This window comes from Rhinopithecus roxellana, chromosome 12 (genome assembly GCF_007565055.1).
Source record: "Rhinopithecus roxellana isolate Shanxi Qingling chromosome 12, ASM756505v1, whole genome shotgun sequence".
Lineage (NCBI taxonomy): Eukaryota > Metazoa > Chordata > Mammalia > Primates > Cercopithecidae > Rhinopithecus > Rhinopithecus roxellana.
Genome location: NC_044560.1, coordinates 56,611,151 through 56,625,090, shown reverse-complemented (window position 1 = coordinate 56,625,090; position 13,940 = coordinate 56,611,151). Strand labels below are relative to the sequence as shown.

The window sequence follows — 13,940 nt, the reverse complement described above, 5'->3', positions numbered from 1 at the left end:
GTTCCAATAAAATTTTGTTTACAAAAGCAGGCTGGAGGCCAAGCAGGCTATAGCTTGCCAACCCCTGACCTCAACCATTAAGACTCCTTTTCTTGTAAGATACTTGAATTCTTAATTAGAGGAAGAACAAAACAAAATGGAGGAGTATATCTTAAAACCTTGTTCCCAGAACTATTGTAAGCATCAGAATTATTGGTTACATGTTTATTGTGAAATACAGATTTGATTTTTTTATTTAATTTTCTGTATGATGGTGGTTGAAATTCTCAACTTCTGAATATTTCATTATTGTTCTCAATCCCTCCAGCTTAGGGTCTGTCTTACTAAACTATTTCTATTGCTGTTTTAGTGACTGGTGCCAGTTTCTTTGTGTTCAGTGGCGCTCTGAAATCCTCTTCTGGATACCTTGCCAAGTCCAGTATTGTGGAAGGTAAGGAATGAATTTGTTCAGTCCTTATAATAAGGATTGAACTTATGTACATAAAGGGAATCCTTTACACTTCTGCTGTAGATGTCTGACTCCTGTTTATTCAGTAGCATCTCTTCAGCAAATTAAAACTGCCATGAGAGTGCTTAGTTCTCTAAAGAAAGGAGTAAGTGGCAGGAATACCATGTGACAATGACATTAAAACTAGGAGATGGCCTTTCAGAGCTCTGGGATAAGGTACCTGAGGGCATGTAGTCTGAGTTCAAATGTATCATTGGGTGGAAATATTAATATGTAAGTGTGTAGATGAAAGTCAGTCTCTCCTGTCCACAAGAATGCTGTTGTCATCATTTGGAGTGCAAAATGGGATGTGCTGGCTGCTAGTTTGCTATAATTAGACATGACAGACATGTTGACAAAAGTTAATTAAACTAAAGGCTAATTGGCACACCGTTTATTTTCTTTGTTGGTTATTCATTGTGTTTTGATCTGGTTACTCTTATTTCATAACAGCTGGCTTAAAACAACCATTTTATCGTGCTTGCTTATCCTCTAGATCAGGAATCTTGACAGGGCAATGCAGGGATGGTTTAACCCTGCTTCATGATGTTTGGAGTCTTAGTTGGGATGACTTGAAGTTCTCTGATGACTGGGAGCTAGAATTATATGAAGGTTTGTTCACACATACATCTGAGGCCTGGCCTGGGATGATTTAAAGACTAGGAGTGGTGACTGGCGTACTTCCGTGGGGACCCCTTAACATGGCTTGGTAGCCTTGGGATAGTTGGACTTCTTACATGGTGGTTCAGGACTCCAAACATGAATGTTCTAGCAAGAAGGTGGAAGCTGCATTGCCTTTTGTGACCCATCCTTTAAAGTTATATTGTGTCATTTCCACCATACTCTGGTGTTGGAAAAAGGGAGGGGAATTACACTTCACTTCTACATGGGAGAATGGGAAGATAGCATTGTAGAAAAATAAGATGGGAGATATGGCCATTTATGGAAAATGTAGTCTGCCTTACATGATGACAGGTTTTCATTATTACAGTAGCTCACTCCAAAGCTCTGTGTAAAAACAGTCCTTTCTTAGGCTGGATGCAATGGCTCATGCCTGTAATCCCAGCACTTTGGGAGGCTGAGGAGGGCAGATCACTTGAGGTCAGGAGTTCGAGACCAGCCTGGCCGACATGGTGAAACCCCATCTCAAGTAAAAATACAAAAAAAACAGCCCAGCGTGGTGGCACATGCCTGTAATCCCTGCACTTGCGAGGCTGAGGCAGGAGAATCGCTTGAACCTGGGAAGCAGGGAAGCAAAGGTTGCAGTGAGCCGAGATCGCGCCATTGCACTCCAGCCTGGGCAACAGAAAAGCCAGGTGTGGTGGCTCACACCTGTAATCCCAGCACTTTGGGAGGCTGAGGTGGGCAGGATCACGAGGTCAGGAGATTGAAACCATCCTGGCTAACACGGTGAAACCCCGTCTCTACTAAAAATACAAAAAATTAGATGGGCGTGATGGCCGGCACCTGTAGTCCCAGCTACTCGGGAGGCTGAGGCAGGAGAATGGCGTGAACCTGGGAGGCAGAGCTCGCAGTGAGCCGAGATCACAACACTGTGCTCCAGCCTGGGCGACAGAGCGAGACTCTGTCTTGGGGAAAAAAAAGGCCTTTCTTAGGGCTGGATTCCAGTGTGTTGATTGAAATACATAGATAATCTTACATATATTTATAGATACTGGCTTTGGTCTTCTTTTGGTAAATTTAATAAAACAGTGAGTGAAACACAGAGTGCACTATTTTACAACAAAAATTTACAACTCTGACTACAAAACAGAAACATGCCGTTAATAAATTGTTACAAAGTCTAAGAGGTTTTTGGGTTGTTTTTTTTTTTTTTTTTCTGTTTTTTGAGATGGAGTCTTACTTGTAGCTCAGGCTGGAGTACAGTGGCACAATCTTGGCTCATTGCAACTTCTACCTCAAGTGATTCTCCTGTCTCAGCCTTCTGAGTAGCTGAAATAACAGTTGTGCACCAACACGCCCAGCTAATGTTTTTGTATTTTTAGTAGAGATGGGGTTCCACCATGTTGGTCAGGCTGGTGTTGAGCTCCTGACCTCAAATGATCCACCAGGCTCAGCCTCCCAAAGTGCTGGGATTACAGGCATGAGCCACCATACCCAGCCTAAGAAAGGACTGTTTTCTTAAAATCTAGGAGTTAAAAGTCATTTGGTCTAAAGCAACTAGTTAAAGCCTATATGATCAAGTGTTGACTATAGTTGAAATTGTGACTTCACAAGGTGATTTTAAAATACCCCTTAAATGTTGTTAAATGATAAAATGAACTGGGCATGGTGGCATATGCCTATAGTACCAGCTACTTGGGAGGCTGAGGTGGGAGGACCCTGTGAGTCCAGGAGCTTGAGGCTGCAGTGCACTATGATTGTCCCTGTGAATAGCCACTGTGCTCCAACCTGGGCAGTCGTTTCTTTAAAAAAAAAAAAAAGATAAATTGACCTGACACAGATCCTTACCAATTCAAAGCAGCATGTTAAAAATTATGTGTTTATGTGTCTGGGTTGGTAATTTCTTGGGTCTTGCATTTCATTTTTGTGTTTCAGTGGAGCAATTGGCTGCCTGTTTATGAAATTTTTATTGAGACTCTTTAGAAATTATTTCATTGTGTGTCAATGAAGCAGAGTAATTGCTCAGCATGTGACAACTTTTACTCTCAATTTCAGTGTTTGCCTTCAACTCAGGTAGGTAGCAGCTGAAAAAGTTACCATCTGTTAGTTATCTGATAGCCCATATGAAACTCGGTGGTAGATTTGCCTTATTTGCTAGTCAATAAATGGATTTATCTCCAAGCCCACTACTATAATTTATTCAGTGATTTATTTAGAAACATTTATGGGGCATTCACTCTATGCCAGGCAGTCATAGTAAGGTGAGAGAGATGGAGATGCAAACAAATAAATATGATCAGAGGATGATAAATGCAGGAGTGAAAATAGGAACAAAATGTTCAGTGTGTCCAGAGGAAGGTGACTGTTTTTAAGTTTTCCCCTTAAGTAGTCTCAGGAGAAATTCTTAGCTGTGTCTGAAGTCAAATCAACTTAGTTGTGTTTGAAGTGAAATCAACTAGCAAGTGTTTTAATCTTGGCATTGCTTTTCACAACACTTTCAGTAAGAGGTTCAGCTCAAAGAGCAAACCTCTGTATCAGTCAGCTTTGGAAAGCAGAGCAAAGATTTACATTTAACTCGGAGGGATTTGCTAGATGCCAGGTGCTGTGTTTCATTTGCCTCTTCTTTGGCTTTGTATTGATTGCTAGATGGCGTTATGGTCCAGATTACTGCAGAGAACATGGATTCCTTGAGGCAGGCACTGCGAGAGATGAAGGACTTCACCATCACCTGTGGGAAGGCGGATGCGGAGGATCCCCAGGAGCACATCCACATCCAGTGGGTGGATGATGACAAGAACGTTAGCAAGGGGTAAATGCAGTACATGTCCCCCCTTGTGGCTTTTAGTTATAGGTTAGGCTCTGGGTTTTGTCTGCTGTCTACATTGGTGTTTTATAGCTTTACTGAAAGCCCTGCCTAAGAAAGACTGCTTTGTATGCTTAACATATAATTTTAAATTTCTGGTTTTGTAAGTTAGTTTCTGAAGGAGTTTCCGTATGTATTTTTGAGAGGAATATAAGTAGAGGGGTTGATGAAACAAAAGAGTCCCTCTATAGTTATTGAGATAACAGTAATACCTGAGCCTTTTAAGATTTACAACACATTTTTGCCAACATTGTTTTGTTTGATATAATAACAGGTGTTAACATTTCCATTCTATAAATGAGTAAACAAGTACCAAAAGGCTAAGTGACTTTTCAGGTCTACAAAGCTAGGAAGTGATAAGACTAGCTCTTAAAACCACCTTCTTGGGCTTCAAATTCTATATTCTTTCTCAGTGTTCGACAACTCTATTCTAATGGTTCAAGCCAAAACCTTGGAGACATCCTTGACACTTTTCTTTCCCCTCACCCCTTTCTTTTTCTCATACCCAGACATTCAGGGACAAGCTGGAAAACATTGCATTTATACATTACAAACTGAACTTTGTATCCTTTCTCAAAGGATTCTACACAACAAAGGGTGCTCTTTTTTTTTTTTTTTTGTTAAAAAATTTTTTTTGATGAATTAGAAATTAAACTTAAATTCAAGTAATTTTGACTAAATGAAGTGAATGCCTGATACTGAAGTTTAAGTTAGATTCGACTTTTAATACATAGAGATTTAGCCTGGTGTGGTGGCTCATGCCTGTAATCCCAGCACTTTGGGAGGCCGAGGCAGGTGGATCACCTGAGGTTGGGAGTTCAAGACCAGCCTGACCAACATGGAGAAACCTCATCTCTACTAAAAATACAAAATTAGCTGGGCATAGTGGCACATGCCTGTAATCCCAGCTACTCAGGAGGCTGAGGCAGGAGACTCACTTGAATTGGGAGGCAGAGGTTTCGGTGAGCCGAGATCATGCCATTGCACTCCGGCCTGGGCAACAAGAGCGAAACTCTGTCTCAAGAGAAAAAAAAAATACATAGAGATTCAAGAACATAAACAGGTTTGAAAATTGTTAGGGAAAGTTTAGAATCTTTGTGCCAATTATTTTGAAATCTAATCAGAATGAATGTGTATCTCCACATATTTATACTTGTTGTATTTCAGGGAGGAAATGACTGTCAGTAGTGGCCTTTCTGTTTAGGAATCTAGGAGTGATAATTTAGCACTAAAGGAAATGTGTTATGACAGATACATAGATACTTGTTTATACCAGCACTGTCATAAGTAGCAACTTGGTCAAATAATTCCTTTTTCTTTTTTTTTTTTTCTTGGAGACAGAATCTCACTCTGTAGCCCAGGCAGGAGTACAGTGGTGCGAGCTCGGCTCACTGCAACCTCCGCCTCCCAGGTTCAAGTGATTCTCATGCCTCAGCCTGCCCAGTAGCTGGGATTATAGGCGTGTACCACTATTGGCTGGCTAATTTTTTGTATTTTAATAGAGGTGGGGTTTTGCCATGTTGCTGATGCTGGTCTCGAACTCCTGAGCTCACACAGTCCTCCCACCTCAGCCTCCCAAAGTGCTGGGATTACAGGTGTGAGCCACCATGCCCAGTAAATGATTCTTAATAAATATTTATTAGACTCCTAAGTTCCAAGCAGTGGATCAGTAATGGGAATATAAGCACATACAGGTGAATATATCATATTCCCTCCCCTTCAGAAGTTCATTTGTAAGTCAGGTATGCAAACATGAAGAATATATCATGACGAGTATCATTACAGTCAGGAGCAGAGTGAAAATAAGATTCTTGAGTGGGTGACCATGCATTCACTGAAAGAAGGAATACTAGAAGAAGAGCAGGTTTGATTAATCAATTTCTTTACGTTAAAGAGAACTAGCTCCTGGAAAAATGATTCCTTTCTGTATGTGTATTCTTTGAATTATTGCAGTGCATAAATCCTTTCCCAAGAGTTCAGTTCATGTACATTTTTATACAGTGGCTTCTTCTTGCTATGATGTGCTGCACAGGTGTATTCAGCAGGGTACCCAGTGTAATTAGCAGGAAGACTTCTGCAGCAAAATGTGATAGGAAAAATGGCTTTTCTAACTTCAAGAGCCGCTTCTGTCTTTCCTTTGCCTCTATTTTAGTGTCGTAAGTCCTATAGATGGGAAGTCCATGGAGACTATAACAAATGTGAAGATATTCCATGGATCAGAATATAAAGCAAATGGAAAAGTCATCAGATGGACAGAGGTAAGGAAATGAAACTTGGTATACTTGACCCACTTTGAGCACAACTTTTTGCTAGGCCGAGAGCCACATTCAGGGTTGACTCTGTAGGATAAGAAAAAAATATCTCTATGGCCGGGCGCGGTGGCTCAAGCCTATAATCCCAGCACTTTGGGAGGCCGAGACGGGCGGATCACGAGGTCAGGAGATCGAGACCATCCTGGCTAACACGGTGAAACCCCGTCTCTACTAAAAATACAAAAAACTAGCCAGGTGAGGTGGCGGGCACCTGTAGTCCCAGCTACTCGGAAGGCTGAAGCAGGAGAATGGCGTGAACCCAGGAGGCGGAGCTTGCAGTGAGCTGAGATCTGGCCACTGCACTCCAGCCTGGGTGACAGAGCTAGGCTCCGTCTCAAAAAAAAAAAAAAAACGAAAAAAATATCTCTGAGAAAAATCTTTCTCGTTTATACCCAATTCCCCCTGATCTATCTGAAATTACCAGGAAGAAATGCTGCCAGTTGCAGCCTGCACCCGTCTGATGTATACTCCTTCCTGTGAACTAACTTTTAGAGATTTCTTTGCATTGGAACTCAAGTACATCTCTGAATGGTACATTCCATCTCTGCTGTATTCTTCAGAAAGCTGGGTCAGTTATTCTGCACTTATAAACTATCTTAGATAACACGACAGTTTTTAAAAAACAGACTTATTTCACTAATAAGAAAACCAGGCCAGGCACAGTGGCTCACACCTGTAATCGCAGCATTTTGGGAGGCTGAGGTAGGTGGATCACTTGAAGTCAGGAATTCAAGACCAGCCTGGGTAACATGGTGAAACCCCTTACCCACTAAAAATACAAAACTTAGCTGAGGCGTGGTGGTGCATGCGTGTAGTCCCAGCTGCTTGAGAGGCTGAGGCATGGGAATTGCTTGAACCCGGGAGGCAGAGGTTACAGTGAGCCGAGATCATGCCACTGCACTCCATCCAGCCTGGGCAACAGAGCAAGACTCTGTCTCAAAAAAACAAACAAACAAACAACAACAAAAAAACAAACTAGGCCGGGCGCGGTGGCTCATGCCTGTAATCCAGCACTTTGGGAGGCCAACGTGAGCAGATCACCTGAGGTCTGGAGTTTGAGACCAGCCTGACCAACATGGAGAAACCCCATCTCTACTAAAAATAAAAATTAGCTGGGAGTGGTGGTGCATGCCTGTAATCCCAGCTACTCAGGAGGCTGAGGCGGGAGAATCGCTTGAACCTGGGAGGCGGTGGTTGTGGTGAGCTGAGGTCGTGCCATTGCACTCCCGCCTGGGCAACAAGAGCGAAACTCCGTCTCCAATAACAAACAAAAAAACAAAACTAAAGCTCAGAGACAAATTAACTTGCTCAAGATTACAAGGCAAATAAATAATGATAAAATCCTGATTAAAATCCAGATCTGGCCAACTCCTAAGCTCTTTCCCACTGTATTAATTTGTTCCTTGAAAGCTGTATTAGAGGCTCACTTGCAAATGAGAGGAGCAGGGCAGTGACCCTTTTTTGTATGTACATATCATATAGATCAGAAAGTTTATTCTCTTCATCCCCAAGAGGTCTGAGAAAAAATAAAATTTGAAAAAAATTTAAAAAGTTCTCAGTGAGTAAATAGGTAGAGCTTAGATTCCTTTATTACTTTGGAACCTCATGTATGCTAATTTGTAAAAGATTAAATTGTAAGATCTCTAGGATTCTTTTCAGCTTTGAAACTCTTACATTTAAAAAAAAAAAAAATTCTGTGACTTCTAGCTTTTCCATTTCACACAAAAGGAAACAGACCCAGGGTTGTTAAATCTCTTACTCAGGTTCATATGGCTGGTTCCTGATAGCAGAGATGAGACCTGGTTCTCCAGTTCTGAGCAGCTGTCCTAAGGGACTCATCCTGCATAACAGTCTCCATGATTTCATATGCAGCCAAGGGCTTTTAGTTGCTTGCTATGTAATGATTTGTCCCTTTGACACATTTTGAGCAGCGCAGAGTCTGGAACGTGTAAAACACTTTATGGCTTACAAAGCAGTTTGACCTCTGTTCCCTCCTTTTTGCTCCCCAGTAGCAGTGAGGTAGGCAAGCTACCCATCCTAAGATGCAAATGAGAAAACAGGCTCAGACAGGTCATGTGACTGTAACTTTGTGACTAATGTTGGTTAATGGCAGAGCAGGGGCCAGTGCTCAGGTCTCCTGACTCCCACTCTGTCACTTCATGCCACCACTCTCCAATGCATCCAGGTACAGGGCTTCGGAGCTGCCTCCTTTGTAGTCCTCTCCGTGTAAGCTCATTATGGAACAGTAAGCTAGGAGTAGCTATATAGAAACATCATGTATTTGCATTTCTGTATCTTTTATATTTTTGCCTTTTTTTTTTTTTTTTTTTTTGAGATGGAGTCTCTCGCTCTTGTTGCCCAGGCTAGAGTGCAATGGTGTGATCTCGGCTCACTGCAACCTCCGCCTCCCGGGTTCAGGCGCTTCTCCTGCCTCAGCCTCCTGAGTAGCTGGGACTACAGGCATGTGCCACCACGCCCGGCTAACTTTTGTATTTTTAGTAGAGACAGGGTTTCACCATGTTGGCCTGGCTGGTCTCAAACTCCTGACCTTGTGATCCACCCGCCTCAGCCTCCCAAAGTACTGGGATTACAGGTGTGAGCCACTGTGCCTGGTCTTATATTTTGCCTTTATACAGTTTTATCTTCACAATAACCAGAGAAGTCAGGTGCTTTCCACTTTACAGAGACAAATTAATTTTTTTATTTTTATTTTTTGGAGACGGAGTCCCACTCTGTCGCCCAGGCTGGAGTGCAGTGGCGCGATCTTGGCTCCCTGCAAGCTCCACCTCCCAGGTTCATGCCATTCTCCTGCTTCAGCCTCCCGAGCAGCTGGGACCATAGGCGCCGCAACCACATCTGGCTTTTTTTTTTTTTTTTTTTTTTTTTTTGTATTTTTAGTAGAGATGGGGTTTCACCGTGTTAGGCAGGATGGTCTCAATCTCCTGACCTCGTGATCCGCCAGCCTTGGCCTCCCAAAGTGCTGGGATTACAGGTGTAAGCCACTGCGCCCAGCCAAGGCAAATTAATTATTAAGAAGTCCTCAGCCCAGCCAGCATGCTGAAACCCCGTCTCTACTAAAAATACAAAAATTGTCTGGCTTGGTGGCAGGCTCCTGTAATCCTAGCTACTCGGGAAGCTGAGGCAGGAGAATTGCTTGAACCTGGGAGGCAGAGGTTGCAGTGAGCCGAGATTGCGCCACTGCACTCTAGCCTGGGCAACAGAGCAAGACTATCTCAAAAAAAAAAAAAAAAAAAAAAAGAAGTCCTTTGGACCAGGTGCAGTGGCTCACACCTGTAATCCTAGCACTTTAGGAGGCTGAGGCAGGGGGATCACCTGAGGTCAGGAGTTTGAGACCAACCTGGCCAACATGGTGAAACCCCATCTCCACTAAAAATATGAAAATTAGCTGGGTGTGGTGGTGTGCACTTGTAGTCCCACTTACTCGGGAGGTTGAGGCAGGAGAATTGCTGGAACCTGGGAGGTGGAGGTTGTAATGAGCCAAGATCGTGCCACCGCACTCCAGCCTGGGTAGTGGGCAACAGAGTGAGACTCCATCTCAAAAAAAATAAAGTAAGTCCTTTGGGCCAGGTACAGTGGTTCATGCCTGTAATTCCAGCTCTTTGGGAGGCCAAGGCGGACAGATCACCTGAGGTCAGGAGTTCGAGACCAGCCTGGCCAACATGGTGAAACCCCATCTCTACTAAAAATACAAAAATTAGCCGGGCATGGCAGCACATGCCTGTAATCCCAGCTATTTGGGAGGCTGAAGCAGGAGAATCACTTGAATCCAGGAGGTGGAGGTTGCAGTGGCCAGAGGTCATGCCACTGCACTCCAGCCTGGTGACAGAGCGAGATTTTGTTTCAAAAAAAAAAAAAAAAAAAGTCCTCTAACTTCCTTTAGTCCTCTGACTAAGGGACTTGCTCATGACCCTTCCTCTATGGTGCTAGGACTTGGGTCATCAGTTCCAAGTGTGTTCCACTTCTGCCTGTGCACAGTGCAGTGCATGGCTCTGTGTGGGCATGCTGACACAGCTCCCGCCTCTGCAGTGGCGGGGCTGTGTGGTGCAAAAAGCTCTGCAATAAAAGGCTCAGATGCTAGTCTCAGCCCGGCTCTTCCTCTGTCTCTTAAGTTCTTCTGTCCCCTTGAGCCAGTCAGTTCCCTTCTAAGAGTAATTGTAAAATAAAGCAGCTGGGTCACATCATCTATAAGGGCCATTCTCTTAGACTTAAGATCATTTTCTAGGTAAATTGTCCACATATAGGGATTACCTTTTAGTGGCATACAATGCAAAATGGAGGCCTTTTGTAGTTCTGAGAATGTGCCATTGCAACCGTGGAGGCTTGCAGGGAGTTAGGCAGGCTTCTGCTGCCATTTTGTGGATACAGAGATGGAGAGACGGATTGTTTTTTTTAGGTGGAAGACATAAATGCCCAACTTTTCCTGGCCCAGGGACTTTATGGTGTCCTGTTCCTGTCATGTCTTCTTGCAGATCTTGGAGAATCAGGGTACTCATATACAGTGAGCTAATCTACTTCTCCCAAAATCTAGGTACAAGTTTAAAAGTCTCTTTTGTTTGGGGAACAGGTGTTTTTCCTAGAAAACGATGACCAGCACAATTGCCTCAGTGATCCTGCAGATCATAGTAGATTGACTGAGCATGTTGCCAAAGCTTTTTGTCTTGCTCTTTGTCCTCACCTGAAGCTTCTGAAGGAAGATGGAATGACCAAACTGGGACTACGTGTGACACTTGACTCAGATCAGGTACGACGTCTTCCGCAGCTTTTAAAGCTGGCCTTGGGCAACATCTGTATTTCTGACATGTGAGTTTTTTTGCATCACCCTAGAGAGCTTAATTCTCCGACCTTCTGGCCTGACCAGATACAGTGTTCTGGCCCTCTCTTTAATAGTACTATACCCACATGTGATGCTTGGTCAGATTCTCTCAGAACCATTTGAACTGTGGCTTCTTTACCTGCATGGCTTACCAAGGAGCTGGTTTCCTTCTTAGTGTGGGATAAAGAGGGGAACATGTGGTAGGACCTGCCAGTTCCTGCCTTGATGTTTACAAATTGCCAGACCTCTGTTCCCTCAACCCTTTAACTTCGAGTCACTTAGAACTTGGGTGTAGACTCAGCTTGATCACCCTTCCCCCTGAGTGTTAATTCTGCCCAGCAAGCTGCTTCTGGCTTGAGTGCTTATGAGGAGAAACTGGTTCCCGAGCACAGGGTTGTGCCATTATCAGGGAATGATGAAAGGTTGTGTCTGGCCCCAGTTCCTAACTAGTCATCAATCAACAAATATTTATTTTCTACCTAACGGCTTGCCCAGTGCTATACTCATGAAGTATTCTGGTCCTGTCTCAAATGACATTGATAATTCGGCTGGAGGGAATTACCTCACGTAAAACAAAGAAAACGCATTTTTTTCTGCTAAATATGTGAGCCTCTTGAGGGCAGGGCCCTGTTACATTCGTCTTTGGATCCCTGCGTTTGTAGGTGCTCGGAAGATGGTGCATGAATGAACAGATGGATACAAGAACAAATATTCAGTTCCTACTATGTTAGGGAGCTGTACATTGTACATTTCTCATTTTAATTTTCACAACCAAAGCTTAAGGTGTTATTTCTGATACTCCATACCTTTTTATGCACCTCTCCCCTTCCCCAGAAAACTAAGACCATAACAGGTTAAGTGGCTTACCCAGTGCCTCATGGTTGTCAAGTGGTCAGGAGGAGTAAACAACAGGATAAGTGACAATCCAGAAAAGAGGATAAGTTTGTATTCACTGCCATATGTCTAGCCTATGGCCAAAAAGGACATCTCCTTTTCTGCTCAGCCTCCTTGCCCTCAGCCCTGGAGAGGCCTCTGTTCAGTAACCTCTCCTCCTTTTCTCTCTGTGGTATAGGTTGGCTATCAAGCAGGGAGCAATGGCCAGCCCCTTCCCTCGCAGTACATGAATGATCTGGACAGCGCCTTGGTGCCGGTGATCCATGGAGGGGCCTGCCAGCTCAGTGAGGGCCCTGTCGTCATGGAACTCATCTTTTATATTCTGGAAAACATCGCATAAACAGAGAAGACTTCATTTTTTTCTGTTCAGACTTGTTGCAACAGCAGTCATACCCAAATCATTTGCACTTTAAAACTGGAAGATTAAGCTTTTGTTAACACTATTAATGGGGTGGGGAATAGGGTGGGAGTGGGGGTTTGGGAGACGGGTGGGAAAGGGTGGTTAGGGGGACAGATGTTCCATAATTCTAAGTCTTCTATGCATTGTCCACCAAGAAGATCTGGGCAGCTTCTGTTCCTGCACAACAGTTATGCTATCCTCGCAGCTAATCCCCTTCTGTTACTGTTTAGACAAGAATTCCGCTCCTCTCTCAAGATTTACTTATGGTCATGTGCTCAGAAATGCTCAAATGGGTACAACCATCACCAAGGGTGGGATGGGGAGGGCAGAAGGGAAATAAAATATGAAGCATCCATTCTTGCACTCTTTATACAGCATTGGTATGAAAAGGATAATTCCCCACTGATCTTGTCCCAGTTACATCACAGCTGTTTATCAAGTAGAAGTCACACTTAGATTTTTGTGTTTACCAGATTGTTCATTGAAGTGAATCGAAGACTCAAGGGCTTAATCTACTCTTCTAGTTTCGGAAGGGCAACTCAGCGTAAATGTCATTTGGAGAGCAGAGCTGAGTTCAGGATTGCTGGAGATCTGCCTGTGTGGATGGCAGGTATTCAACTGGGTATTTCTGTGAATGCTGATGGAATACACCCAGGATGTTTTTAGTTATAAATACTGGAAGAATTTAAAAATACATTTTATTGAGAAATAATTTAAACTTCTAGGAAAGTTGCAAGTACAAAAAAACCCATGCATACTACCCAGATTCCCCTCTTGTTCACTTATTAACATTTTGCCCCATTTGATTTGTCAGGGTTTCTCTCTCCCTTTCTCCTTCTCCATAAAAAAATTGAGGCATTTGAGAGTAAATTGCATACATCATAGGCCTTTACTCCTAAATGCTTATTTCCTAAAAATAAGGACATTCTCTTATACAACTGTAGGACACTTCTCTACTTCAAACATTGATTTGATACTTTAACCTGGCATCTGCCCAGTGATCTTCGTAGCATTTTTCCCCTCCAGTAAACCTTCCAGTATAGAATCACATGTGGCTATGGCTGTCATGACTCGTCTTGATCTTTTATGTCATTGATACGTATTTTTTTGAGACAGTCTTGCTCTGTCACCCAGGCTGGAGTGCAGTGGCGCGATCTCGGCTCGCTGCAACCTCCGCCCCCCAGGTTGAAGCGATTCTCCTGCCTCAGCCTCTGGTGTAGTTGGGATTACAGACGCCTGCCACCACCCCCAGATAATTTTTTTGTATTTTTAGTAGAGACAGGGTTTCACCATGTTGGCCAGGCCTGACCTCAAGTGATCCACTATCCTCTGCCTCCCAACTCCTGACCTCAAGTGATCCACCATCCTCTGCCTCCAAAACTGCTAGGATTACAGGCGTGACCCACTGTGCTCAGCCTCATTGATATTTTTGGTGAATGCCCCCCCACCCCCACCCTGTTTTTTTTTTTTTTTTTTAACAGAAAACAACTCAGTTTGATGTTTCCTTACATTTAGAATCGGGTTAT

General features: G+C 43.4%; 1 protein-coding gene across 6 annotated transcripts in view; it reads left to right on the top strand.

Moving 5' to 3' along the window:
* ZFYVE9 (zinc finger FYVE-type containing 9) overlaps positions 1-12,820 on the top strand; it is a 203,573-nt gene extending 190,753 nt beyond the window's left edge. For 4 of the 6 annotated variants that reach the window (XM_030942771.1, XM_010372025.2, XM_030942770.1 and 1 more), the window contains 5 exons: positions 350-430; positions 3,758-3,920; positions 6,127-6,232; positions 10,872-11,048; positions 12,193-12,820. In XM_030942771.1, the coding sequence (XP_030798631.1) occupies positions 350-430; positions 3,758-3,920; positions 6,127-6,232; positions 10,872-11,048; positions 12,193-12,354 (689 nt within the window). In that variant the 3' untranslated portion in view covers positions 12,355-12,820. The remainder of the gene's footprint in view (positions 1-349; positions 431-3,757; positions 3,921-6,126; positions 6,233-10,871; positions 11,049-12,192) is intronic. The other 2 variants (XM_010372039.2, XM_030942773.1) reach the window with 2 other exon arrangements.
* The last annotated feature ends 1,120 nt before the right edge of the window (positions 12,821-13,940 follow it).